The sequence below is a fragment of the Drosophila suzukii genome, unplaced genomic scaffold (assembly GCF_043229965.1).
Source record: "Drosophila suzukii unplaced genomic scaffold, CBGP_Dsuzu_IsoJpt1.0 scf_11, whole genome shotgun sequence".
NCBI lineage: Eukaryota > Metazoa > Arthropoda > Insecta > Diptera > Drosophilidae > Drosophila > Drosophila suzukii.
In genome coordinates, this window is record NW_027255898.1 from 2,027,179 (window position 1) to 2,052,646 (window position 25,468).

The 25,468-nt window shown below is 51.5% G+C and overlaps 1 protein-coding gene across 1 annotated transcript; it reads left to right on the forward strand.

Moving 5' to 3' along the window:
* The first annotated feature begins 11,284 nt into the window (after positions 1 to 11,284).
* On the forward strand, positions 11,285 to 12,667 carry LOC139354635 (serine/arginine repetitive matrix protein 1-like). The gene has a single exon (XM_070998888.1). The coding sequence runs from the start codon at positions 11,285 to 11,287 to the stop codon at positions 12,665 to 12,667; it is 1,383 nt and encodes a 460-aa protein (XP_070854989.1).
* The last annotated feature ends 12,801 nt before the right edge of the window (positions 12,668 to 25,468 follow it).

A 25,468-nucleotide genomic window follows, 5' to 3' on the forward strand; every position in this document is an offset into this window, starting at 1 on the left:
TACAAAAAAGAATAAAAAATCAAGTGATCAGAACTTCCTCTCTTGTTTTTTCAAATTTGAGCTTAAGTATATTTGTAAGTTTAATTTTTAAAAGAGTTCTGTGATTTTTTTTAAATGCCAAAGATAACATTTTCCTTGTTATAAATAAAACTTACAAACTTACAAATATCGATTACTTTCGGGCACTCGTTTTTATTCTTGTCTTATTCTATTTTCAAAACTAATTGTTCTTCTAACACTAGATGCAATATGTCTGGTGGAGGCTTCGGAGCCTCCCGAAAAGGCGCTACAGAAGGCATTGCGGTGCGTTAATAACTTGAGTTTCACAAAAAATGACAACGCCAGCCCCTAAACATGGAACCCTCGAGCTTAAATTTTAAAATAAATAAATAAAATTAAAAAAAATTACAACTGAAATTATATTTGCTGAATGTGTTCTTTTTCCGCTGCTTAATCGAGTGCTCAACATGTGCTGAAGTGTGCTTTTTCTGCTACTCAAAAAAGCGCTCAAAGGAGTGCACAAAAAAGCACTTAGGGGGTGCTTTTTTTTGAGCGCTGATGAACCCTAGGACATGCCTATGTTTATTTAAGCAGTTCCATAAAAATTGTACGCAACCATATCCAGTCTTGCTGATTTTGGGTCGGTTTTGCAGGCATTAAAATCTGAAAAATAAGATCGTTGACTTTCTACACAAGTTTTGTCTACAGGTATAACGGTGATCGGCACAACCAAATGCGAGTGAGTGGTTTTGAATACTTTGATTTTTTAAAAAGTGAAGTTCATCACCACCAGAAAGTGTCTTACGTTGCATAAAATTTGCCAAAAAAGGACCTTGCCAAATGTAACACGAAAAAAATGATGTTATGCCTTACATATTCCAAATTTGCGCGCAGGAAGATGCTAATGAAGATGACTCAGAAGATAATAAAAAAGACGAAAGAGAAGAGAATGGCTTAGATAACGACGAGAAAAGTTCGAACGATGAAGTCGACGAGTTTCGCTCTGTAGGAAACAACGCTGGGAAGCAGAACAACAAGAACGAAACGGCTGTCACAGTGTCGTCCAATAATAACGAATCCACATTTTTAAAAAGTTTTGTATTCGCCGAGATTTTTAGTAAACTTCCGCGATGTAGAAGATTGTATTCTAACATTCAGTGGAAATGACTCCCTTGAAGTTGAGGATTGGGTTTCCGATTTCGAAGACTTGGCTTCCATTACGTATTGAAATGAACTGCAAAGATTCATTTTCGCGAAACGTTCTCTAAAACGTTGAGTATCATTTGTTGAAAAACGAGTTGGTTAAAAAAGGTTCAAAGCGGGAATTCAAAATTAAAGAAATGGCTTCCCGTGGCATTTTTATTATACAAAGGAAACAGTAGAAGCCACAGTTTTGGGCGCCTTGTGGGCGGGAATTCGGGAACTCGGGAATCTACATGTCAGAGACTCAGCGTACGGGCTGAAAGACAGACGGACAGGCGGACATGGCTAGATCGATTCGGCTAGTGATCCTGATAAAGAATATATATATTCTTTGTGGAATTGGAAACGCTTACTTTCATACTTACTTTACATACTTTCCGACGAATCTAGTATACCCTTTTACTCCACGAGCAACGGATATCAAAAGGTTAAAGACTATTGGATAGAGGTATCGATCCTAATATTATATGATCGTTAAACGGTTGGGGAATATGGAGGTGAGGAAGAAAAATACGACAGCTGGAGAGTATCAGCAGAAATAGGTAAAAGTTTTGTTCTGCCATATCAATATTAAGAAATAAAAAACCCGAAATGACAAACGATGCCTTATAGGGTCTTCCCATAGGGATCTATCCACCATCTACCATCCGTTAAACGGATGGTCCATAATGTTTTGCCGTTCCGAAAATTTCCCAGTTAGTTCCCCACCCAAACTTGACGGACTATTTTATGCGATAGTTAGGCGATAATTTTGGGTGGAAACCCTAAACTCTTCTTCTTGACAGTGGAAAGTGAAACATGGTATTGAACGTTCTATTCGCTCGTTCTGTCGGATTTTCTTGTGGAGTGTAGGGAGCGGTAAATTCATGTCTGATACCCATCCCAGCCAGGAAAATTTTGAAGATGCGTCTCGCAAACTGCACTCTGTTAAGCCACCTTTGAAACATCCTACCTTGCGAGTATGCGCTCCCTGAATGCTTTTTTAGCGACTTTATATATCAGAACCAGCAGCATTTGGTTACCCTGCTTAGACCGTGGTAGGGGTCCGACGAAATCTGCGCATACCGTGGCCCCCGGTTTCTCTGGCATTTAATTTGTTTTAAATTTCAAACATTCGTCGCATGCGTGGCCAGTAGTATTGGCCTGCCAACCGTGCAATTGTCCGTCGGCTTCCCTGGTGTCCCTCCGATGGTGGTCGTGGTATTTCCTCAACACTGTGTTTGGGACGCACATCTTTCATAATGCGACGACTTCGCTGCCCGCTCTGTGTGATATATTTCTAAGCAAGTTCTCGCCTTTCATCACAGTCCGGATACTTCTGCGGCACGTTTACTCCAGGGGCAATCTGACGATTCTTTCTAAAGGGCTTTCGATACTGTTAGCCCACTACTTTAAGGTGGTAACCTTCCAGATACGGTTTGAGCTTCCTGATCGCTCAGACAATTGCCAAGCAATCTTCCTCTGTTGTTGATTAGTTATTTTTAGCGCCGTTCAGCGGAAACCCAATTATTCTCTGAAGAGAGCGGACGTGTCTCGTCCGAGCTCCGCGAAAAGTGCAAGAAAGTTGATAAACTAAATGCAAACTAAACTGGTTTACTCCAACTTATGTTTTAACTCACAAAATCGGTCTAATGACTTAAACTAGCACATAATTATTTTATCTTATAATACTAAATAAGTGCCACGCTAATAAAAGCTCAATGAGCTACGAACAAAATAAAGAGCGACTAAGCTCCGCGAGCCGAAGAGACGGTTACTTTTCGTATGTCTCAACGCGTGATAGCGAAGTGCAAAAAGCGAACCTACGGTCGGTCGATAGCCAAAGAGCACGATCTTGCTCACAATGCTTATTTATGGCTACCCCCACTCCGAAGTGACAGCAACGCGTCATCAGAATACCCAAAATGCGTACACTTACTCGCGTACGACGCCGGAAGTATTTTTCGGCACGCCTGCAAGATCCTCATCTGGTCAACTAAACACCCAGATAGGCTTCTCATACGCCGATGCCCTTCGATCAGGGACGGAAAACCCACTCCAGTCTAATCTAGGAAACGCTCAGCAGATCCAAGTACAGTCGCAAAGCACTGTGAGGAGTTGAATAACTCCCCACAAATAGAAGCAGCAGCAGATGGCCGGCCGCTTACCAGATACGCGGCGAATTCGCGTAGTAACGGCGCGGCGGGGAGAACGAGAGAGTTTGGAGACCAAGGGTGGAGATCGAGAGAGTTTGGAGACCAACGAAGGAGAGCGAGAGAGTTTGGAGACCAATGAAGGAGAGCGAGAGAGATTGGAGACCAAGGATGGAGAGCGAGAGAGTTTGGAGACCAATGAAGGAGAGCGAGAGAGATTGGAGACCAAGGATGGAGATCGAGAGAGAATGGAGACTTCGCGGGCAGAGCAAGAGTGCCGTATGCAGAAGAGGATAACGGAACTCCACTGGACTTTGGACTCTCCCGTGAACTTTGGACCGGGAGAGGAAGTGCCACATCTCGGCAGTGGAGCGGCACACAGGCGTGCCACAAGCGGCACGGGAATCAGCGGAACGGCAGCAGTGGGCGGAACATCTATTGGAAGCTGTACATAAAGGACAAGTGGGTCATCCAGGAGGCACGAACTTTGGACCCAGAGTGGAGAGATCCAGCGGGCCGTGCGCAAAAGGGAAATAACGGTGCTTGGAGGCCCTATTTAAGGCCGCAGAGCGCTGGCAGCTGGATCAGTCGATCAAGAGGAGTCAAGCCTTCAAGATCAGTCAAAGTACCAAGTGAGCAATCAGCCAAGCAAGTAATCTACGAGGGAGCTACAACCAAGCGAGTCGTCGGAAGCAGCGCCGTGGGAAGCATAGAAGGAGCAAGATCGCCACGTCGAGACGTTCGGGATTAGGACATCAGGAATCTCCGAATTGAGACACAGGTGGCTGAGTTCTGAAAGGCATCACGCGGCTAAGTCAAGGCGTTTGTTTTCTAACTTTGTCACACCCTGGCGAGTCGCCCGGCGGGTCTGTCAGAGACAAGCAAAAGAGTCCTACGACGAAGAGCCGTCAGCTTGGGGAGGAAAGTTGTCTGCGACCCAGCGTACCTTGCCCGACCAAGCAGGACCTGGCGTGACGGACGAGCGGTAGATCGATTTGTGGTTTCGAAAGGCGTCAGCCTGGAGAGCCCTGCGATTACCGGCGAAGTTCCCGAGCAGCGACCGCACAGCTCCCCGAGCGCCAGAACAACGAGATACTGGCCAGAAGACAGCGCAGAGGACATCGACAGCGACGCCAGCAGACATTTCCGGCAGCCACGTTACCATCGCCGCGCGGAGCTCATTGGGGAGCGCCGGAGCGTCGCGGACGTCACGCATTAGGGTGAAGCCGGGTGGAACGTTCGTCTGCGCTAGGCGTAAAGCGAAGTGAACCGCTAGGCAGTCTTGACTGTCAGCGCGAACTGAGCAAGAACCTAGCGGGACCGTCCGGGACAGAGCAAGGGACAGTATTGCCTCGAAAGGCGTCAGCCTGGAGAGCAAGGCTTGTTCACCCTAGTCTGAGAACGGTGACGCTTCCCTAAGCCCACAAGGCCGAATTATCTGCGGGTCTAAGGCGCGACAAGCGACCCCGAGGCAACGCGTCGGCAAGCAAGCAGAGGCGGCCACCACGAGCGTCCCGAGACCCAGGATCCAGAGGAGGACGAGTCAACGCGTCGAGAAGCCAGAAGGAGGAGCACCAGCAGCCGGCGGAACCAGAACAAGGAGACACAGAAACCAGCATAGCCACACACCCGCTGTACCAATACCACGAGAATAAATCCCACTGTTACCATTTGAACACTTTGTTTTCTCACTGATCTACGGGCAATCACGTCATATAAATTTGGTGGGACGAACACACAATCTTCTGAGCTAGCCGCACGAATCTCGTAGCGAGCAGACATACAAAATCAGTTCGTTACATCTGGCGCCCAACGTGATTGTCCCAACAGTGAGAACAGCACAGTAAAAATGGGAAAGAAGTGGATTTACCGCCTCAAGAAGGAAGACTTCGCCCATGTCGCACAGAGGCTCAACGTCGCCCTGGAGGGCAGGCTAGACGACATGAGGAAGGCACTATCGGAATACTACTCCGAAACAGAGAACGATCCACAACTCGTCGACATCTGGGCCGAGCTAGAGGCGACATACTACGACAGAGCCGGCCCAAGCATTACGTTAACGAACGCTGAAGGGGACAACCTGGTGGCAAGCCTGAGCGTTGACAACATACAGAAAGAGGCCCACAGGAGAGAGTCAAGCCAAGAAAAGAAAGCAGCAGCGCTGATCCCGAGACCAAGCCAGTCGGACTATGCAAAGGTCGCTAAGCAGGTCCGCGAATGGTCGTTCAGGTTCGACGGGGCGAAAAAAACCATTCGAGTTCCTGGAGCAGGTAGAATGGTCCGCCAACACGTACGGTTTGGAGCTCGATATGATCCCTCGAGCGATGCCGGAGTTGCTAAAAGGAAGGGCTTTGAAATGGTTCATCGCCAACAATAAGCAGTGGAGAACTTGGGCAGAATTCATTGAAAGTTTCCACACATATTTCCTGCCAAGAGATTTCTTCACCAGGCTGGCGGACCAGGTCCGGCAAAGGAAGCAAGGCTTCAGCGAGTCGTTCAAGGACTACATGATCGACATGCAGACGATGGTGAGGCCACTTAATTACTCCCCTAAAGAGACCCTAAGGACCATCAAGGAAAACTGCACCCCTAGTCTAAGGATCTTCCTAAGGGCATACAAAGTGTCGGACCTGGACACGCTAATGATCCTAGCCGATGAGTACGAAGAACTGGAAAAGGAACGGGAAGTCTTCGCACAGGAGAACAAGTTCTCAAAGACCAAGTCGGCGTCACCAACACAGGTGACATGCAGGAGATGCGAGGAGGAAGATAACCAGGACACACGAGGAAACGACCAATGGTCACCACCACACCAAGCCAGACGACAGCAGGCAACAGACGCACCACGCGGAGGCCATTGGGCACCACCCCCACAGCAACAGAGACAGCCAAACAATACCTTGTGGAGGCCACCAAGCAACACACAGAGGCCACAAGATGCCACCCATATCACAGACCCGCAGGAGGCCTGTCGGAAATGCGGTGGGAACGGACACTGGGCTAGAGGATGTCGTAACCAGCGGCTGCTGTTTTGCTGGATATGCGGCAAGGTGGGTGTTAGGAGCGTCGATTGCTGCCAACGATCGGGAAATGGCCAGCGATCTCAGCCGCAGAGAGGCGAGCGGGGATCGCACAATGCCACCTCTCCAAACTAACGGGCGAGCTAATCGAGGAGGAGCAGCAGTTGTCCGCAGCTGTGATGATTGGTGGGAAAAGCTACAAAGCCACAATCGACACCGGAGCAACGGCAAGCTTCGTTAGCGAAGAATTGGCGGACAATATTGCTGCTCTAGGAAAGATTACAAGGACGAGACGGCAAGTTAGGTTGGCAGATGGAAGGTGCGGCGGAATTAATGCGCAGCTCGAGGTGGAGGTCAAATTCGGCAACAAACAAGTGACCATGAGCCTGTTGATTTTACCCGGGGTAGTGGATCCATTAGTGTTGGGATGGAACTTCCTGAAACAAGTCGGAACCGAGATAAGGTGTGCTGGACACGAAATAATAATACCAGCCAGGAACCGACACAATGGATGGCTCGAGGAAAAGCTATCAGTAGCAGTCGTTCAACAAGTAAACGAGTTGGACGATACTACAGCGTTCCTTGAAACAGAGCTGGCAGACTTCAGCACAATGTCGGGAACATCGAATATGGCAGAACACCAGATCACAATGAAGGACGACAAGCCAATCAAGCAGAGATACTACCCAAAGAACCCAAAAATTCAAGGGGAAATCAACGCAAAGGTGGACGAGCTTCTCCAAATGGGGTTCATAGAGCATTCAAAGAGCCCATACAGCTCCCCCATCGTGATGGTGAAAAAGAAGACAGGCAAGTGGAGACTGTGTGTCGACTTCAGGCAGATCAACGCGAAGTCAGTGAAGGATGCCTACCCAATGCCCCGCATAAACTACATCCTAGATCAACTAAGAGAAGCGCGGTACATCAGCAGTTTGGACCTGAAGGATGGATACTGGCAGATCCCACTAGAAGAAAGTAGCAGGCAATATACAGCATTTACGGTACCAGGCAAAGGTCTGTTTCAGTGGAGGGTAATGCCGTTCGGACTTCACTCGGCGTCGGCAACGTTTCAGCGAGTCTTGGACCAAGTAATTGGCCCCGAGATGTCACCTCACGCATTCGCTTACCAGGATGACATAATAGTGATCGGTCGCACGCTGGAAGAACACAAAAGAAACCTGAAGGAAGTGTTCCGGCGTCTAAAGGAGGCAAATCTGAGGCTGAATCCAGAAAAATGCCAATTCTTCAAAAAGGAGCTGCTGTACCTGGGTCATCGAGTGACTAGCGAGGGAATAGGAACAGATCCAGAAAAAGTAGCCGCCATCGCCGAACTAGAACCGCCATCGACTGTCAAAGAGCTCCGGCAATACCTAGGAGTAGCGTCGTGGTACCGCCGGTTTGTACCAGATTTTTCCAGAATCGTCAAACCCCTGAACGACCTGCTGCGCAAAGGCAGTAAGTGGGAGTGGACACCAGAGCACCAGATGGCGTTTGAGGAGGTTAAGGCAAGACTTGTGGCAGATCCAGTGCTAGCATGCCCGGACTTCAGTAGAACTTTCACCCTGCAAACAGACGCCAGCGACTACGGCATCGGAGCGATACTGACCCAGGACACCGAAAAGGGCGAAAGAGTAATCTCCTACTCGAGCCGAACACTGAACGGCGCGGAAAAGAACTACTCGACAACGGAGAAGGAGTGCTTGGCGATCGTCTGGGCGATCCGGAAGCTCAGGCCATATCTGGAAGGTTACCACTTTAAGGTAGTAACCGACCACATGGCCCTGAAGTGGCTCAACAGCATCGAAAGCCCTTCAGGAAGGATCGCCAGATGGGCCCTGGAGCTACAACAGTACGACTTTGAGATAGCGTACAGAAAGGGTCAGCTAAACGTGGTGGCCGACGCATTATCAAGACAACCACTACCAGAGACGCTACGAGGAGTAAAAGAGGCATCGGCAACAATAACCTCAGGAGAGTGCAGCTGGATCAAGGACATGGGCGAAAAGATAAGGACCCAACCGCAGAAGTACCCGGACTATGTTATGGATGGTGAGACACTGTACAGAAACATACCTCACCGAGCAGGCAGTGAAGACGTCGCGTCATGGAAGATGTGCGTCCCGAAGTCACTACGAGAAACAGTGTTGAGGGAAAACCACGACGCACCGTCCGCGGGACACGTAGGAAGCCGAAGGACAATTGCACGGTTGGCAGCCCGATACTACTGGCCAGGCATGCATAGAGACGCCCGAGCCCACGTACGAAAATGCGAGATTTGCATGCGGTTTAAGCCCAATCAGATGCAGGCGGCTGGGAAGATGTTGACCCAAGTGCCGGAGGAACCATGGGCCACGGTATGTGCAGACTTCATTGGACCCCTACCAAGATCTAAGCACGGGAATCAAATGCTGCTGGTCCTGATAGACAGGTTTTCGAAATGGACGGAACTGGTGCCCCTACGCAGTGCGACGGCAGAGTCGCTCAAAAGGGCATTTAGGGAGCGCATAATCGCAAGGTACGGGGTCCCGAAGGTGGTCATAACGGACAATGGAGTACAGTTTGCAAGCCGCATATTTAAAAATTTCCTGGCTGAGATGGGTATCAGTCAACAATTCACCGCGCCATACACACCACAAGAGAATCCAACCGAACGAGCAAACAGAACGGTCAAGACCATGATTGCCCAGTTCGCAGGGCAGGACCAGAGAAACTGGGACGAGAAGTGGCCGGAGATTATGCTAGCAGTGAACACGAGCACATCGGAATCCACTGGCCATACACCGGCGTTTCTTACCCAGGGAAGGGAACCACGTCTACCCAGCAGCCTATATGATAAGGAAACCCTAGGCACTGGACGAGCTACGGAGACCCCTGAGGAAAATGCCAACAAACTAAAAGAGGTATTCGAGATCGTGCGGCGAAATATGGAAAAGGCGTCCCAGGACCAAGCCAGACACTACAATCTGAGAAGGAGGCAATGGTCACCAGCGGTGGGCGACATAGTGTGGGCCAAGGAACATCACCTGTCCAAAGCGGCCGAAGGATTCGCCGCAAAACTAGCCCCGAGGTACGATGGCCCTTACCAGGTGCTAGATTTCGTCTCTCCAGTGATCTGCAAAATTCGCCACACACAGTCGAAAAAAGAAAGGACAGTTCACGTTGGCGAGCTCAAGCAACAACAAAACGAGCAGACAGCAGAAACGTCAGGTACGAGGCGACAGGATTAGGCGTCAGGCCGAAACGAGAGTCACCAATACGCCACACGAAAAGGACAGTCAGCGTAGCACAAGGACATGGAGAAGGATTTCACGTTGATCCAGACTGCGAGGCTACAGGATTATGCGTCAGGCCTAAGCGAGAGTCATCCACAAGCCACACAGAAAGATCAACCATAAGGATAGGTCGCAAGGACATGGATAAGGATTTCACGTCGATCCAGACTGCGAGGCTACAGGATTATGCGTCAGGCCTAAGCGAGAGTCATCCACAAGCCACGCAGATAGATCAACCATAAGGATAGGTCGCAAGGACATGGATAAGGATGTCACTTTGATCCAGTCTACAAGGCATCAGGATTCAGCGTCAGGCCTAAGCGAGAGTCATCCACACGCCACGCAGAAAGGACAATTACAAGGATAGGTCACAAGGACGTGGATAAGGATGAATGGGGATCCAACCGCGAGGCATCAGGTTTCAGCGTCAGGCCTAAGCGAGAGTCATCCACACGCCACGCAGAAAGGACAATTACAAGGATAGGTCACAAGGACGTGGATAAGGATGAATGGGGATCCAACCGCGAGGCATCAGGATTCAGCGTCAGGCCTAAGCGAGAGTCATCCACACGCCACGCAGAAAGGACAATTACAAGGATAGGTCACAAGGACGTGGATAAGGATGGATGGGGATCCAACCGCGAGGCATCAGGATTCAGCGTCAGGCCTAAGCGAGAGTCATCCACACGCCACGCAGAAAGGACAATTACAAGGATAGGTCACAAGGACGTGGATAAGGATGGATGGGGATCCAACCACAAGGCATCAGGATTCAGCGTCAGGCCTAAGCGAGAGTCATCCACACGCCACGCAGAAAGGATAACTACAAGGATAGGTCACAAGGACGTGGATAAGGATGGATGGGGATCCAACCGCAAGGCATCAGGATTCAGCGTCGGGCAGTTGCCAGAGTCATCCGGGTTTAGGCCAAGCGGGAAGGAAACGGACAAGGTCGACAAAACAGTAGCGAAAGCACATCACGTACCCAAAGGACCCCGAAGGATACCCTAAGTGTGACCGAAATATACCCAAAGAACACCCCAACAACACCTCTAAAGGATACCCAAAGGACACCCGAAGGATACCCTAAGTGTGCCCAAACTATACCCGAAGGATACCCTAAGTGTTCCCAAACTATACCCGAAGGACGCCCCAACAATACCTCTAAGTGTACCCAAAGGACACCCAAAGGATAAACTAGGGATAGCCCAACGACCCCCAAGGATACCTAAGGATACCCCAATAGGACTCGAAAGACACCTCAAGGATACCCCAATAATAACCCAAGGACACCAAGGATACCAACCAGGAACGCCCCGAAGCAAGGTGTAGGCCCAAGGACAACTTCCAAGAATACTCACCAAAGGTGATCAAGTCAATTACGGAACCGGGAGGTACAACGCACCGCAGCATCCAGAGGGCCACGGTGATCTGAGGGAATACAACATGTGGTTTACGAAGAAAGGGGGAAGACGGTACAGCAAAGAGAGCTGTACCGTAAGAGAGCGAGCGCCCAAAGAAAGGACATAACGGTATCGGGCAAAAGGAAGGCGCGCAACCGAGGTTTCATGTATGGGGAGCCTGGCGACGGTCGAGCACTAAAATTCAGAACATCATCATGAGCACACGCGTCACCAGAGCCGAAACACGCAGGAGGATGGCGGCCCTCCAGGAACCTCGCCCGGGGCAAGGATGGTCGGAGACCCGGCCTACCCGAGCTCCGCGGCGGGCCCTGGAGCGGACTCGAGGCGAGGACTCCGCACCGGAACCCACGGTGAGCGACGACAGCGACGTGGAGGTGATCGGCGATCCCGCCGTCGAGGAGAGAGAGTGGCGACTCCGGAAGGCGGCGGCGGGCGGTCACATACCGCGCGGGACGACGGACGTCGGAGGAGAGGAACTCCCGAGGAGCCACTCGGAGGCGGTCTGTCGGGCCACCGAGGAGTCTCGGAAGCGGTTCCGAGACCGGGAGCCGTCGGACGAGGAGCAGCAACGGTCGACGGAGGAGGAGGCGAGAAGGCAGGCGCGGCTGCGGCAGGACCACGAGGCGGCGGCGGCGCGGTGGCATGCCCGCTTGCGAGAGGCGGAAGAAGAAGAGCGGCGGCTGTGGGAGGCACAGGTGGAGGACGCGTGGGAGGTGCCACTCACTCCCAGATACGCGGCCGAGGAACGCAGCCCGAGGGACGAGGACGAGGACAAACCACGCGCGCCATCCCCTCCGCGGTGGTTACCCGAGGTGCCACCCACTCCCCGCTACGAGGGGGAGTGGCTTACGGACGGCGACGATGGAGCACCGTTGGCCACGCCGCCGTGGAGGCCGGCCCGGCCACCCACGCCGCGATACGCGGAGCCACGACGACCTGAGGAGCAGACGCCGAGCGAGGAGTCGACCGCGCAGCCGATGCCGCAACCGGAGGAGGAGGACGTCCACCAGGCAAGGGCGGACGAGCCGTCGGTGGTGCGGACGGAGGTGCCGGCCGCGCACGTGAGCCACAGCACACGGGCGTTCGAGGCCGAGGGTATGCGGTGGCGGCAGCAGACGGTGACGTGGACGTGGCCCGAGGGGCCCGCGACAGGACCGACGACGGAGGTGCCCAGGATATGGGAAGAAGGGGCACCGAAGGTGAACCCTCGAGACCCCCGGACGAGGAGCCGACAGGATGCATGGGTCCCGCCGACACCAAGCACGGGCCCGCCAACACCGGCGACGACGGCAACGACGGGGGAGGCGGAGTCACCGGAGAAAGGACCATGGGTGTGGCCCGAGCCGCCGGCCACCCAAAGGCCTCCACTACAACGACAAAGTTCGACGCCCGGATCAACGCGCCCGCGGCCGCAGTTCATGCGGCAGGTATCGGCGCCGGAGGAAGGCGGTTGGCGCGAGGTCGCCAGGAGCGAGTGGCCGGCGGGCATTGAGGAAGCACCCGCGGTCGCGACGGCACGGCGGAAGGGCGGCAGGCGGTGCGTCCTGGTCTGCGATGGCGGGAGGAGATACCGGGTGAGGCTCGGAGTCGCGGGCATCCGGGTTTTCGCACAATAAATAAAAAAAAAAATCACAAAACAACACAAGGGTTTTCCAAAACAACAAGAGAAGGGGTACGGGGCCCAGAGTTTGATTGGGGTGGCTGGAAGAAGAACGGGGCATGCATGGGCCACTCCAGCAACCTGTAAGTCGAATGGTCTTAGTCCAGGAAGAAGAAATGAACGCCAATTACTTACCTGCTGTCCCGGTTGCAAAGTGAATGCGAAGTCCTCTCCGCACCCGCTCTCGAGAGCTGCCAAAATGGAGTCCGATGCAGCCGATAGAGGACGAGTGAAGGGCGAGAGAGGACGAAAGGAGAGAGAAGGATAAGATGAGAAGGAGTAGAGGAAATGTAAAAGGAACTTACCCATGAAAAATTGCAAAATCACCACGAGCCAGGGAAGGGGGCGCCTCGATAGGCGATCGATTGGCACTGGACGATAGTGCGATCGATGGGCACACGACAATGGAAATATCGGCCAAGGTGGAAATATCGCAAACGAGCAGGTGGCAACGCCGCACCGTCGGTATCGATATGCGAACAAATATCGATCACGCACGAATGGTGTGACCAGGCGGAGGAAACATGGAAAGGAGTGAGACGCAGCAATGAGCAGCGAGCTGGGGATCGATAGCCCAGGAGTATCGATGTCCCAGTGGGAACACAGGAAATATCGGCGCGGGAGATTTAAAGTTGCTACGAGGAGGATGACCCCCGCTGTAGAAACTCAAAGGAGTTAAGAGCGTCGAGGGAGCATCGAGGGAGCAACGAGGGAGCGCCGCGGGAATCACAAGGACTCAAAGGCTAGGATAAGCAAGGAAACGCCGGAGAGTAGGAACCAGTCTTAAATGTTTCCCGAAGTAAGGGGGGAATGTGAGGAGTAGAATTACCCACAAATAGAAGCAGCAGCAGATGGCCGGCCGCTTACCAGATACGTGGCGAATTCGCGTAGTAACGGCGCGGCGGGGAGAACGAGAGAGTTTGGAGACCAAGGGTGGAGATCGAGAGAGTTTGGAGACCAACGAAGGAGAGCGAGAGAGTTTGGAGACCAATGAAGGAGAGCGAGAGAGATTGGAGACCAAGGATGGAGAGCGAGAGAGTTTGGAGACCAATGAAGGAGAGCGAGAGAGATTGGAGACCAAGGATGGAGATCGAGAGAGAATGGAGACTTCGCGGGCAGAGCAAGAGTGCCGTATGCAGAAGAGGATAACGGAACTCCACTGGACTTTGGACTCTCCCGTGAACTTTGGACCGGGAGAGGAAGTGCCACATCTCGGCAGTGGAGCGGCACACAGGCGTGCCACAAGCGGCACGGGAATCAGCGGAACGGCAGCAGTGGGCGGAACATCTATTGGAAGCTGTACATAAAGGACAAGTGGGTCATCCAGGAGGCACGAACTTTGGACCCAGAGTGGAGAGATCCAGCGGGCCGTGCGCAAAAGGGAAATAACGGTGCTTGGAGGCCCTATATAAGGCCGCAGAGCGCTGGCAGCTGGATCAGTCGATCAAGAGGAGTCAAGCCTTCAAGATCAGTCAAAGTACCAAGTGAGCAATCAGCCAAGCAAGTAATCTACGAGGGAGCTACAACCAAGCGAGTCGTCGGAAGCAGCGCCGTGGGAAGCATAGAAGGAGCAAGATCGCCACGTCGAGACGTTCGGGATTAGGACATCAGGAATCTCCGAATTGAGACACAGGTGGCTGAGTTCTGAAAGGCATCACGCGGCTAAGTCAAGGCGTTTGTTTTCTAACTTTGTCACACCCTGGCGAGTCGCCCGGCGGGTCTGTCAGAGACAAGCAAAAGAGTCCTACGACGAAGAGCCGTCAGCTTGGGGAGGAAAGTTGTCTGCGACCCAGCGTACCTTGCCTGACCAAGCAGGACCTGGCGTGACGGTCGAGCGGTAGATCGATTTGTGGTTTCGAAAGGCGTCAGCCTGGAGAGCCCTGCGATTACCGGCGAAGTTCCCGAGCAGCGACCGCACAGCTCCCCGAGCGCCAGAACAACGAGATACTGGCCAGAAGACAGCGCAGAGGACATCGACAGCGACGCCAGCAGACATTTCCGGCAGCCACGTTACCATCGCCGCGCGGAGCTCATTGGGGAGCGCCGGAGCGTCGCGGACGTCACGCATTAGGGTGAAGCCGGGTGGAACGTTCGTCTGCGCTAGGCGTAAAGCGAAGTGAACCGCTAGGCAGTCTTGACTGTCAGCGCGAACTGAGCAAGAACCTAGCGGGACCGTCCGGGACAGAGCAAGGGACAGTATTGCCTCGAAAGGCGTCAGCCTGGAGAGCAAGGCTTGTTCACCCTAGTCTGAGAACGGTGACGCTTCCCTAAGCCCACAAGGCCGAATTCTCTGCGGGTCTAAGGCGCGACAAGCGACCCCGAGGCAACGCGTCGGCAAGCAAGCAGAGGCGGCCACCACGAGCGTCCCGAGACCCAGGATCCAGAGGAGGACGAGTCAACGCGTCGAGAAGCCAGAAGGAGGAGCACCAGCAGCCGGCGGAACCAGAACAAGGAGACACAGAAACCAGCATAGCCACACACCCGCTGTACCAATACCACGAGAATAAATCCCACTGTTACCATTTGAACACTTTGTTTTCTCACTGATCTACGGGCAATCACGTCATATAAATTTGGTGGGACGAACACACAATCTTCTGAGCTAGCCGCACGAATCTCGTAGCGAGCAGACATACAAAATCAGTTCGTTACAGCACTCTGGAGTCTATGATGGTCACCATGCAGCAAAGTATGATGGAATTCATGTCATTCATGAAAACGACCATGCAAACACTGGTTCAAAACCAGAACATGGTGTTACAGCTCCTTGCAGGTAAGCAGTCTAAATAACAGATGGCAAATCTAAAAATAACAATGTGGAACGCCAATGGCGTTTCTCTGCACAACATTGAAGTAAGGCAGTTCCTAAATGATAATCATATCTACATTATGCTACTTGTAGAGACGCACCTCACAAACAAACACAACTTCCACTTAAGAGGCTGCACTTTCTACCGCACAGACCATCCAGATGGTAAGGCCCACGGCGGAATGTTGTTGTGTTGTGATTGTGAGTGTAATCAGGCAAGTGTGTTTTGATTTTGTGCATGAGGCCATCTAGCCATACTCGATCGAAGGCTTGAGATACATCGAGGAATATTGCGCTGCAGTATTCCCGATGCTAAAAAGCTGTGCGTATTTCTGATGTTATTGTTTACTTGTTCGATTGTTCCATGGTTTTGACGAAAGCAAAATTGATGAGCAGGGATAACATTGTGTGCTCCTAGATATGGTATTATGCGAGTTAGAAGGCATTTTTCGAACAACTTAGACAGACACGATAATAAACTAATTGGTCTGTAGGTTGACGGAATTGTGTGGTCTTTTCCGGTCTTTGGTATCGTAATGGTAATAGATTTTTGCCAATTTTCCGATTATTTTTAACAGAGTTGATTTGAGCGAGGGACATATCTGATATCCCATCGATAAAATCATGACAAATGTTAAGTAGCAAAAGATAAGAGTCATCACAGGGAATCCAAGAAATTTGTGGGAGTCGCCCATTACTATTATTTAGTCTGCATGACCTAGGTGGTTTAAATATACTAAGTCATTAGACGTTGGAGGAATATTGTACCATAGCATCAAAATCAAAAGACGCGGTTGAGTTTGCCATAAAACAGCATTCGTTTTGATAATTAATGGTATTGAAGCAACCTAGTTTTTTGAACCGGTTATAATGGGAGTCTGCTTCGAGTCTTTTGGCAGAAATTATGAAGGATTCAAAGCTTCTGATAGGAAACGGTCTGGAAGAAATATTTTAAATGAGGAAATTTTACGCGAGTGGTTTAAACTAAATTTGTTAATAATAAAATTATCAGGTGACAAGCGAAACACAGATAGCTTTCCGAAATTTGACTAAGCGCAATGGTAATTCAGATGTGCGACCAACAGACGTGACCGGCAACTCATCGCGATTCAGAACATTTTCAGAAGCATTGGTACTACCAACAGTTCCAGACGGGGACAAGATGAATCTTCCGTAAATGGGGTGCTAGGAGCAGCATCGGACACTTCGGTATGTGGGGGAGCTGAATTCAGTGGAGAACGATCGGCGTCATCGGTTTCAAGAACGTTAGCATTAGTTATATGAGCGGTATCTGGGTCATATACTGGTTCAGATGTATTGCTTGAGGTCGGCGGAGCGGAGATGTTTAACGGCTTGGAGGGTCGTGCATCGTCGGCAATGAAATCAATGTTGAGTTGTTTATTGGATATTTTCCGTCTGGGGGATTCGCTAAGAAGTTTGAGGCCCAGTAATGTAGATTCGACGGAACAAAATATGTCAGCGAGGATATTAAATTGAGACCGAACCTTTTGGAACCCAGATCTCGTTTGCCTCATTAAAGTTATAATTTCTGAACAAGCCCAGTATAATTGGCTGCGTTTCGCAATAATATAACCGATTATGCCGTTATGACCGCAGCCACCACATTTAATATATGAGCAGTTATCACACAGTCAGAACATCAAGAGATTATCTCCTAATATGGTGCCGCTTAATTCGCATTTCTTGGCGCAGCAAAGGACAGAAATTTCAGTAACAGTAATTGATGTTTGATAATGGAGCAAGCGGCGAGATCAGATTACAGAGAAGTAGAACGATAAGTCCAGCGGCGATTTGTCCAACGAAAAGAGGAGCAAAGAGGAGACAACGAGAGAGCGTGATACGCAGGCGATGTTCTGAGCGCGATTTCGTTCCGGATTTCGTGGCCCTATTAAAATTCTCAGCGCGGAATTATGTTCTGGACCAATGTGAACTCTTGTGTAGTTTTGATAGTAAGCGGTGGGAATTTTGCTAAGTTGCAGTGCCCATTCGAAGAGCCCAATTGAAGCATTCTCGTACCGAAGTGTCCTCGCTCGCCTTGTAGATTTCCATTGAAAACGGCGGTGTCATTGAAGAACTGCTAGCCTGGTTAGCATTTATGGCTGCTTGTGTTATTGCAGCACTGATGGAAGCAATTAAGCTGTTTAGATCCAGGTTTCCCTTAGCCATGTTGACTCACTTCTGACACCAAATGATATGCCCTTTATTGTTTAAATTAATACATTTTATGGTTTTCGCATTATGCACAAACTTAAGAGTCAAAGCAAAGTTTGAGATGGGAATATGAGTACGGTAGTCAACAAGATATCGACATCGCCACACTCTATCCACAGGGTGACCTGGGCCAAGGAATAGGGCTGCCATGCTTGTAAACATAACGGGCATGAAAATTCTCCTCCCTCCTTGCGAGGACACCCGGGGTAAGAATCCAGAATGTGTGATGGCAGGAGTCTTTTGATTGTTGATTGTGAGCGAAGCAATTGGAACATTATTTGTGGATCTGTACTTTCTGGAGCCGTTCTGGGCGCTAAGTCGAAGAAGAAATTAGTGGCACTTCCGTGTAGATTGGATCTTTTCGCCGACTCGGCTTTGGTAGGATAAAGTACCTCGGAAACGTCTGCCATCCAAGGCGGGATATTGAACTCAATAGTCGGAAAAATTATTTGTAGGAGTAACCTTTTATATGTAGTCCAGAGCTGACAATTCGGATGGAATCGAAGTTATTGTAAAAAGATTCTTGAATGCAACAATGCATGATGCCGATGTTTGCAAGTCAATCAGTTGTGAGCGCTAGTGCAATCCAGGAATTTATTATACATTTGGAGCAAATTTATTTTTGGAAATTCTACCATTCGATTTGTGACTTTGGACGGGACGTGGAGGGAATTGGCAGATCGGAAGCTATCGACAGCCTCAATGGCGCTCAGTCAAAAAGGAATCAAGACCGAGCCACGTAGGAATTTCGACTTTGTTATAATATTATTACAGTATTTATTTATTCATTGTTAATTAATATCAGAGTAATATTGAGTAACCCCAATACAAGGTACTTCAAACCAAGAGTAAGAGTAAAACCAAAACCTGCATTCTTACATTAACTCTGTAACGAACTGATTTTTGTGTGTCTGCTCGCTACGAGATTCGTGCGGCTAGCTCAGAAGATTGTGCGTTCGTCCCACCAAATTTATATGACGTGATTGCCCGTAGATCAGTGAGAAAACAAAGGGTTCAAATGATAACAGTGGGCTTTATTCTCGTGGTATTAGTACAGCGGGTGTGTGGCTTGGCTGGCTTCGGTATCTCTTGGCTCTGGTTCCGCCGGCTGCTGGCGCTTCTCTTTCTGGCTCCTCGACGCGATGACTCGTCCTCCTCTGGATCCTGGGTCTCGGGACGCTCGTAGTGGCCGCCTCTGCTTGCTTGCCGACGCGTTGCCTCGGGGTCGCTGGTTGCGCCTTAGACCCGCAGAGAGTTCGGCCTTGTGGGCTTAGGGAAGCGTCACCGTTCTCAGACTAGGGTGAACAAGCCTTGCTATCCAGGCCGACGCTTTCCAAGGCAATACCTGTCCCTTGCTCTGTCCCGGACGGTCCCGCTAGGTTCTTGCTCAGTTCGCGCTGACAGTCAAGGCTGCCGCCAGGAGGCTGTCTAGCGGTTCACTTCGCTTTACGCCTAGCGCAGACGAACGTTCCACCCGGCTTCACCCTAATGCGTGACGTCCACGACGCTCCTGCGCTCCCCAATGAGCTCCGCGCGGCGATGGTAACGTGGCTGCCGGAAATGTCTGCTGACGTCGCTGTCGATGTCCTCTGCGCTGTCTTCTGACCAGTATCTCGTTGTTCTGGCGCTCGGGGAGCTGGGCGGTCGCTGCTCGGGAACTTCGCCGGTAATCGCAGGGCTCTCCAGGCTGCCGCCTCTTGAAACCGCAAATCGATCTACCGCTCGTCCGTCACGCCAGGTCCTGCTTGGTCGGGCAAGGTACGCTGGGTCGCAGACAACTTTCCTCCCCAAGCTGACGGTTCTTCGTCGTAGGACTCTTTTGCTTGTCTCTGACAGACCCGCCGGGCGATTCGCCAGGGTTTGGTCGTGACAAAGTTAGAAAACAAACGCCTTGACTTAGCCGCGTGATGCCTTCCAGAACTCAGCCACCTGTGTCTCAATTCGGAGATTCCTGATGTCCTAATCCCGAACGTCTCGACGTGGCGATCTTGCTCCTTGTATGCTTCCCACGGCGCTGCTTCCGACGACTCGCTTGGTTGTAGCTCCCTCGTAGATTATTTGCTTGACTGATTGTTTATTTGGTACTTTAACTGATCTTGAAGGTTTGACTCCTCGTGATCGACTGATCCAGCTGCCAGCGCTCTGCGGCCTTATATAGGGCCTCCAAGCACCGTTATTTCCCTTTTGCGCACGGCCCGCTGGATCTCTCCACTCTGGGTCCAAAGTTCGTGCCTCCTGGATGACCCACTTGTCCTTCACGTACCGCTTCCAATAGATGCTCCGCCCACTGCTGCAGTCCCGCTGATCCCCGTGCCGCTTGTGGCACGCCTGTGTGCCGCTCCACTGCCGCGATGTGGCACTTTCTCTCCCGGTCCAAAGTTCACGGGAGAGTCCAAAGTCCTGTGGAGTTCCGTTATCCCCTTTTGCAGACGGCACTCTTGCTCTGCCCGCGAAGTCTCCATTCTCTCTCGATCTCCATCCTTGGTCTCCAATCTCTCTCGCTCTCCTTCATTGGTCTCCAAACTCTCTCGCTCTCCTTCGTTGGTCTCCAAACTCTCTCGATCTCCACCCTTGGTCTCCAAACTCTCTCGTTCTCCTCGCCGCGCCGTTACTACGCGAATTCGCCGCGTATCTGGTAAGCGGCCGGCCATCTGCTGCTGCTTCTATTTGTGGGGAGTTATTCAACTCCTCACATTCCCCCCTTACTTCGGGAAACATTTAAGACTGGTTCCTACTCTCCGGCGATTCCTTGCTTATCCCAGCCTTCGAGTCCTTGTGATTCCCGCGGCGCTCCCTCGTTGCTCCCTCGATCCTCCCCCGACGCTCTTAACTCCCTTGAGTTTCCACAGCGCTGGTCATCCTCCTCGTAGCAACTTTAAATCTCCCGCGCCGATATTTCCCGTTTTTCCACTGGGACATCGATACTCATGGGCTATCGACCCCAGCTCGGCGCTCGTTGCTGCGTCTCACTCCTTTCCATGTTTCCTCCGCCTGGTCACACCATTCGTGCGTGATCGATATTTATTCGCATATCGATACCGACGGTGCGGCGTTGCCACCTGCTCGTTTGCGATATTTCCACCTTGGCCGATATTTCCATTGTCGTGTGCCCATCGATCGCACTATCGTCCAGTGCCAATCGATCGCCTATCGAGGCGCCCCCTTCCCTGGCTCGTTGTGATTTTGCAACTTTCATACTATGAAATTCATTTCTTTTGCATTTCCTTCACTCCTTTTCATCTCATCCTTTCGACCTCTCTCGCCCTTCACTCGTCCTCTGTTGGCAGCATCTGACTCCACATTGGCAGCTTTTGAGAGCGGTTGCGGAGAGGACTTCGCATTCGCTTCGCAACCAGGACAGCATGTAAGTGTTTATGATGTCCGTTTCTGCTTCCTGCATTAAGCCCCCTTTAAATTTCAGGTTGCTGGTGCGGCCCATGCATGTCCCGTTCCTTTTCTTGTTTTTAGTCAACTGTTCGTGTGGTGCGTGTCTCTGTTTTTTTTTTTTTGTGACCAGCTGGCTACGGTGTAGATCTGATTCTGCACCGTCCTCCCCTTTTCCTCGGGTAACAACAAGACGAGCTCGTCCGGCGCATTCCGTATAGAATCTCCGGATGCTGCGGTGTATGTCTGGACTGCGCGTCTTGTGTTGCTTGTCTCCTTCCGCGCATACTCTCTTCTTCGTTACCCGTATCCTTGTGCCGTTTTGTAAGTGTCCCTTCCGCCTGGCGGTATCGCGGATGACTCTGGCAACTGCCCGACGCTGAATCCTGTTGCCTTGCGGTCGGGATCACCATCCACCCCTATCCACGTCCTTGTGCCCTACCCTTATTGTTGACCTTTCTGCGTGGCGTGTGGATGACTCTCGCTTCGGCTTGACGCCTAATCCTGTGGCCTCGCAGTCTGGATCAACGTGTGATCCTTATCCATGTCCTTGTTCTATCCTGATTGTCCTTTCCGTGTGGCGTATGGATGACTCTCGCTTCGGCCTGACGCCTAATCCTGTCGCCTCGTACCCGTTGTTAGACATCTGATGTTTCTGCTGTCTGCTCGTTTACTTGTTGCTTGAGCTCGCCAACGTGAACTGTCTTTTCTTTCTTCGACTGTGTGTGGCGAATTTTGCAGATCACTGGAGAGACGAAATCTACAACCTGGTAAGGGCCATCGTACCTCGGGGCTAGTTTTGCAGCGAATCCTTCGGCCGCTGCTAGCATAATCTCCGGCCACTTCTCGTCCCAGTTTCTCTGGTCCTGCCCTGCGAACTGCGCAATCATGGTCTTGACCGTTCTGTTTGCTCGTTCGGTCGGATTCTCATGTGGTGTGTATGGCGCGGTGAATTGTTGACTGATACCCATCTCAGCCAGGAAATTTTTAAGTATGCGGCTTGCAAACTGTACTCTATTGTCCGTTATGACCACCTTCGGGACCCCGTACCTTGCGATTATGCGCTCCCTAAACGCCTTCTTTAGCGACTCTGCTGCCGCACTGCGTAGGGGCACCAGTTCCGTCCATTTCGAAAACCTGTCTATCATGACCAGCAGCATTTGGTTCCCGTGCTTAGATCTTGGTAGGGGTCCAACGAAGTCTGCACATACCGTGGCCCATGGTTCCTCCGGCACTTGGGTCAACATCTTCCCAGCCGCCTGCATCTGATTGGGCTTAAACCGCATGCAAATCTCGCATTTTCGTACGTGGGCTCGGGCGTCTCTATGCATGCCTGGCCAGTAGTATCGGGCTGCCAACCGTGCAATTGTCCTTCGGCTTCCTACGTGTCCCGCAGACGGTGCGTCGTGGTTCTCCCTCAACACTGCTTCTCGTAGCGACTTTGGGACGCACATCTTCCATGACGCGACGTCTTCACTGCCTGCTCGGTGAGGTATGTTTCTGTACAGTGTCTCACCATCCATAACATAGTCCGGGTACTTCTGCGGTTGAATCCTTATCTTTTCGGCCATGTCCTTGATCCAGCTGCACCCTCCTGAAGCTGTAGTTGCCGATGCCTCTTTTAAACCTCGTAGCGTTTCCGGTAGTGGTTGTCTTGATAATGCGTCGGCCACCACGTTTAGCTGACCCTTTCTGTACGCTATCTCAAAGTCGTACTGTTGTAGCTCCAGGGCCCATCTGGCGATCCTTCCTGAAGGGCTTTCTGTGCTGTTGAGCCACTTCTGGGCCATGTGGTCGGTTACTACCTTAAAGTGGTAACCTTCCAGATATGGCCTGAGCTTCCGGATCGCCCAGACGATCGCCAAACACTCCTTCTCCGTTGTCGAGTAGTTCTTTTCCGCGCCGTTCAGTGTTCGGCTTGAGTAAGAGATTACTCTTTCGCCCTTTTCGGTGTCCTGGGACAGTATCGCTCCGATGCCGTAGTCGCTGGCGTCTGTTTGCAGGATGAAAGTTTTACTGAAGTCCGGGCATGCTAGCACTGGATCTGCCACGAGTCTTGCCTTAACCTCCTCAAACGCCATCTGGTGCTCTGGTGTCCACTCCCACTTACTGCCTTTGCGCAGCAGGTCATTCAGGGGTTTGACGCTACTCCTAGGTATTGCAGAAGTTCTTTGACGGTCGATGGCGGTTCCAGTTCGGCTATGGCGGCTGCTTTTTCTGGATCTGTTCCTATTCCCTCGCTTGTCACTCGATGTCCCAGGTACAGTAGTTCCTTTTTAAAGAATTGGCATTTTTCTGAATTCAGCCTCAGGTTTGCCTCCTTTAGACGCCGGAACACTTCCCTCAGGTTTCTTTTATGTTCTTCCAGCGTGCGACCGATCACTATTATGTCATCCTGGTAAGGGAATGCGTGAGGTGACATCTCGGGGCCAATTACTTGGTCCAAGACTCGCTGAAACGTTGCCGACGCCGAGTGAAGTCCGAACGGCATTACCCTCCACTGAAACATACCTTTGCCTGGTACCGTAAACGCCGTATATTGCCTGCTACTCTCTTTCAGTGGGATCTGCCAGTATCCATCCTTCAGGTCCAAACTGCTGATGTACCGCGCTTCCCTTAGTTGATTTAGGATGTAGTTTATGCGGGGCATTGGGTAGGCATCCTTCACTGACTTCGCGTTGATCTGCCTGAAGTCGACACACAGTCTCCACTTGCCTGTCTTCGTTTTCACTATCACGATGGGGGAGCTGTATGGGCTTTTTGAATGCTCTATGAACCCATTTGGAGAAGCTCGTCTACCTTTGCGTTGATTTCCCCTTGAATTTTTGGGTTCTTTGGGTAGTATCTCTGCTTTATTGGCTTGTCGTCATTCATTTTGATCTGGTGTTCTGCCATATTCGATGTTCCCGACATTGTGCTGAAGTCTGCCAGCTCTGCTTCAAGGAACGCTGTAGTATCGTCCAACTCGTTTACTTGTTGAACGACTGCTACTGATAGCATCTCCTCGAGCCATCCATTGTGTCGGTTCCTGGCTGGTATTATTATCTCGTGTCCAGCACACCTTATCTCGGTTCCGACTTGTTTCAGAAAGTTCCATCCCAACACTAATGGATCCACTACACCGGGTAAAATCAACAGGCTTATGGTCACTTGTTTGTTGCCAAATTTGACCTCCACCTCGAGCTGCGCATTAATTCCGCCGCACCTTCCATCTGCCAACCTAACTTGCCGTCTCGTCCTGGTAATCTTTCTTAGAGCAGCAATATTGTTCGCCAATTCTTCGCTAACGAAGCTTGCCGTTGCTCCGGTGTCGATTGTGGCTTTGTAGCTGTTCCCACCAATCATCACAGCTGCGGACAACTGCTGCTCCTCCTCGATTAGCTTGCCCGTTAGTTTGGAGAGGTGGCATTGTGCGATCCCCGCTCGCCTCTCTGCGGCTGAGATCGCTGGCAATTTCCCGACATGGGCGAAGTCTTCCTTCTTGAGGCGGTAAATCCACTTCTTTCCCATTCTTACTGTGCTGTTCTCACTGTTGGGACAATCACGTTGGGCGCCAGATGTAACGAACTGATTTTTGTGTGTCTGCTCGCTACGAGATTCGTGCGGCTAGCTCAGAAGATTGTGCGTTCGTCCCACCAAATTTATATGACGTGATTGCCCGTAGATCAGTGAGAAATAAAGGGTTCAAATGGTAACAGTGGGCTTTATTCTCGTGGTATTAGTACAGCGGGTGTGTGGCTGGGCTGGCTTCGGTATCTCTTGGCTCTGGTTCCGCCGGCTGCTGGCGCTTCTCTTTCTGGCTCCTCGACGCGATGACTCGTCCTCCTCTGGATCCTGGGTCTCGGGACGCTCGTAGTGGCCGCCTCTGCTTGCTTGCCAACGCGTTGCCTCGGGGTCGCTTGTTGCGCCTTAGACCCGCAGAGAGTTCGGCCTTGTGGGCTTAGGGAAGCGTCACCGTTCTCAGACTAGGGTGAACAAGCCTTGCTCTCCAGGCCGACGCCTTTCGAGGCAATACCTGTCCCTTGCTCTGTCCCGGACGGTCCCGCTAGGTTCTTGCTCAGTTCGCGCTGACAGTCAAGGCTGCCGCCAGGAGGCTGTCTAGCGGTTCACTTCGCTTTACGCCTAGCGCAGACGAACGTTCCACCCGGCTTCACCCTAATGCGTGACGTCCACGACGCTCCTGCGCTCCCCAATGAGCTCCGCGCGGCGATGGTAACGTGGCTGCCGGAAATGTCTGCTGGCGTCGCTGTCGATGTCCTCTGCGCTGTCTTCTGACCAGTATCTCGTTGTTCTGGCGCTCGGGGAGCTGGGCGGTCGCTGCTCGGGAACTTC

What these genes read in the sequence shown, in the direction of transcription:
- LOC139354635 (XM_070998888.1), top strand. Translation starts at nt 11,285, where the DNA reads ATGGCGGCCCTCCAGGAACCTCGCCCGGGGCAAGGATGGTCGGAGACC.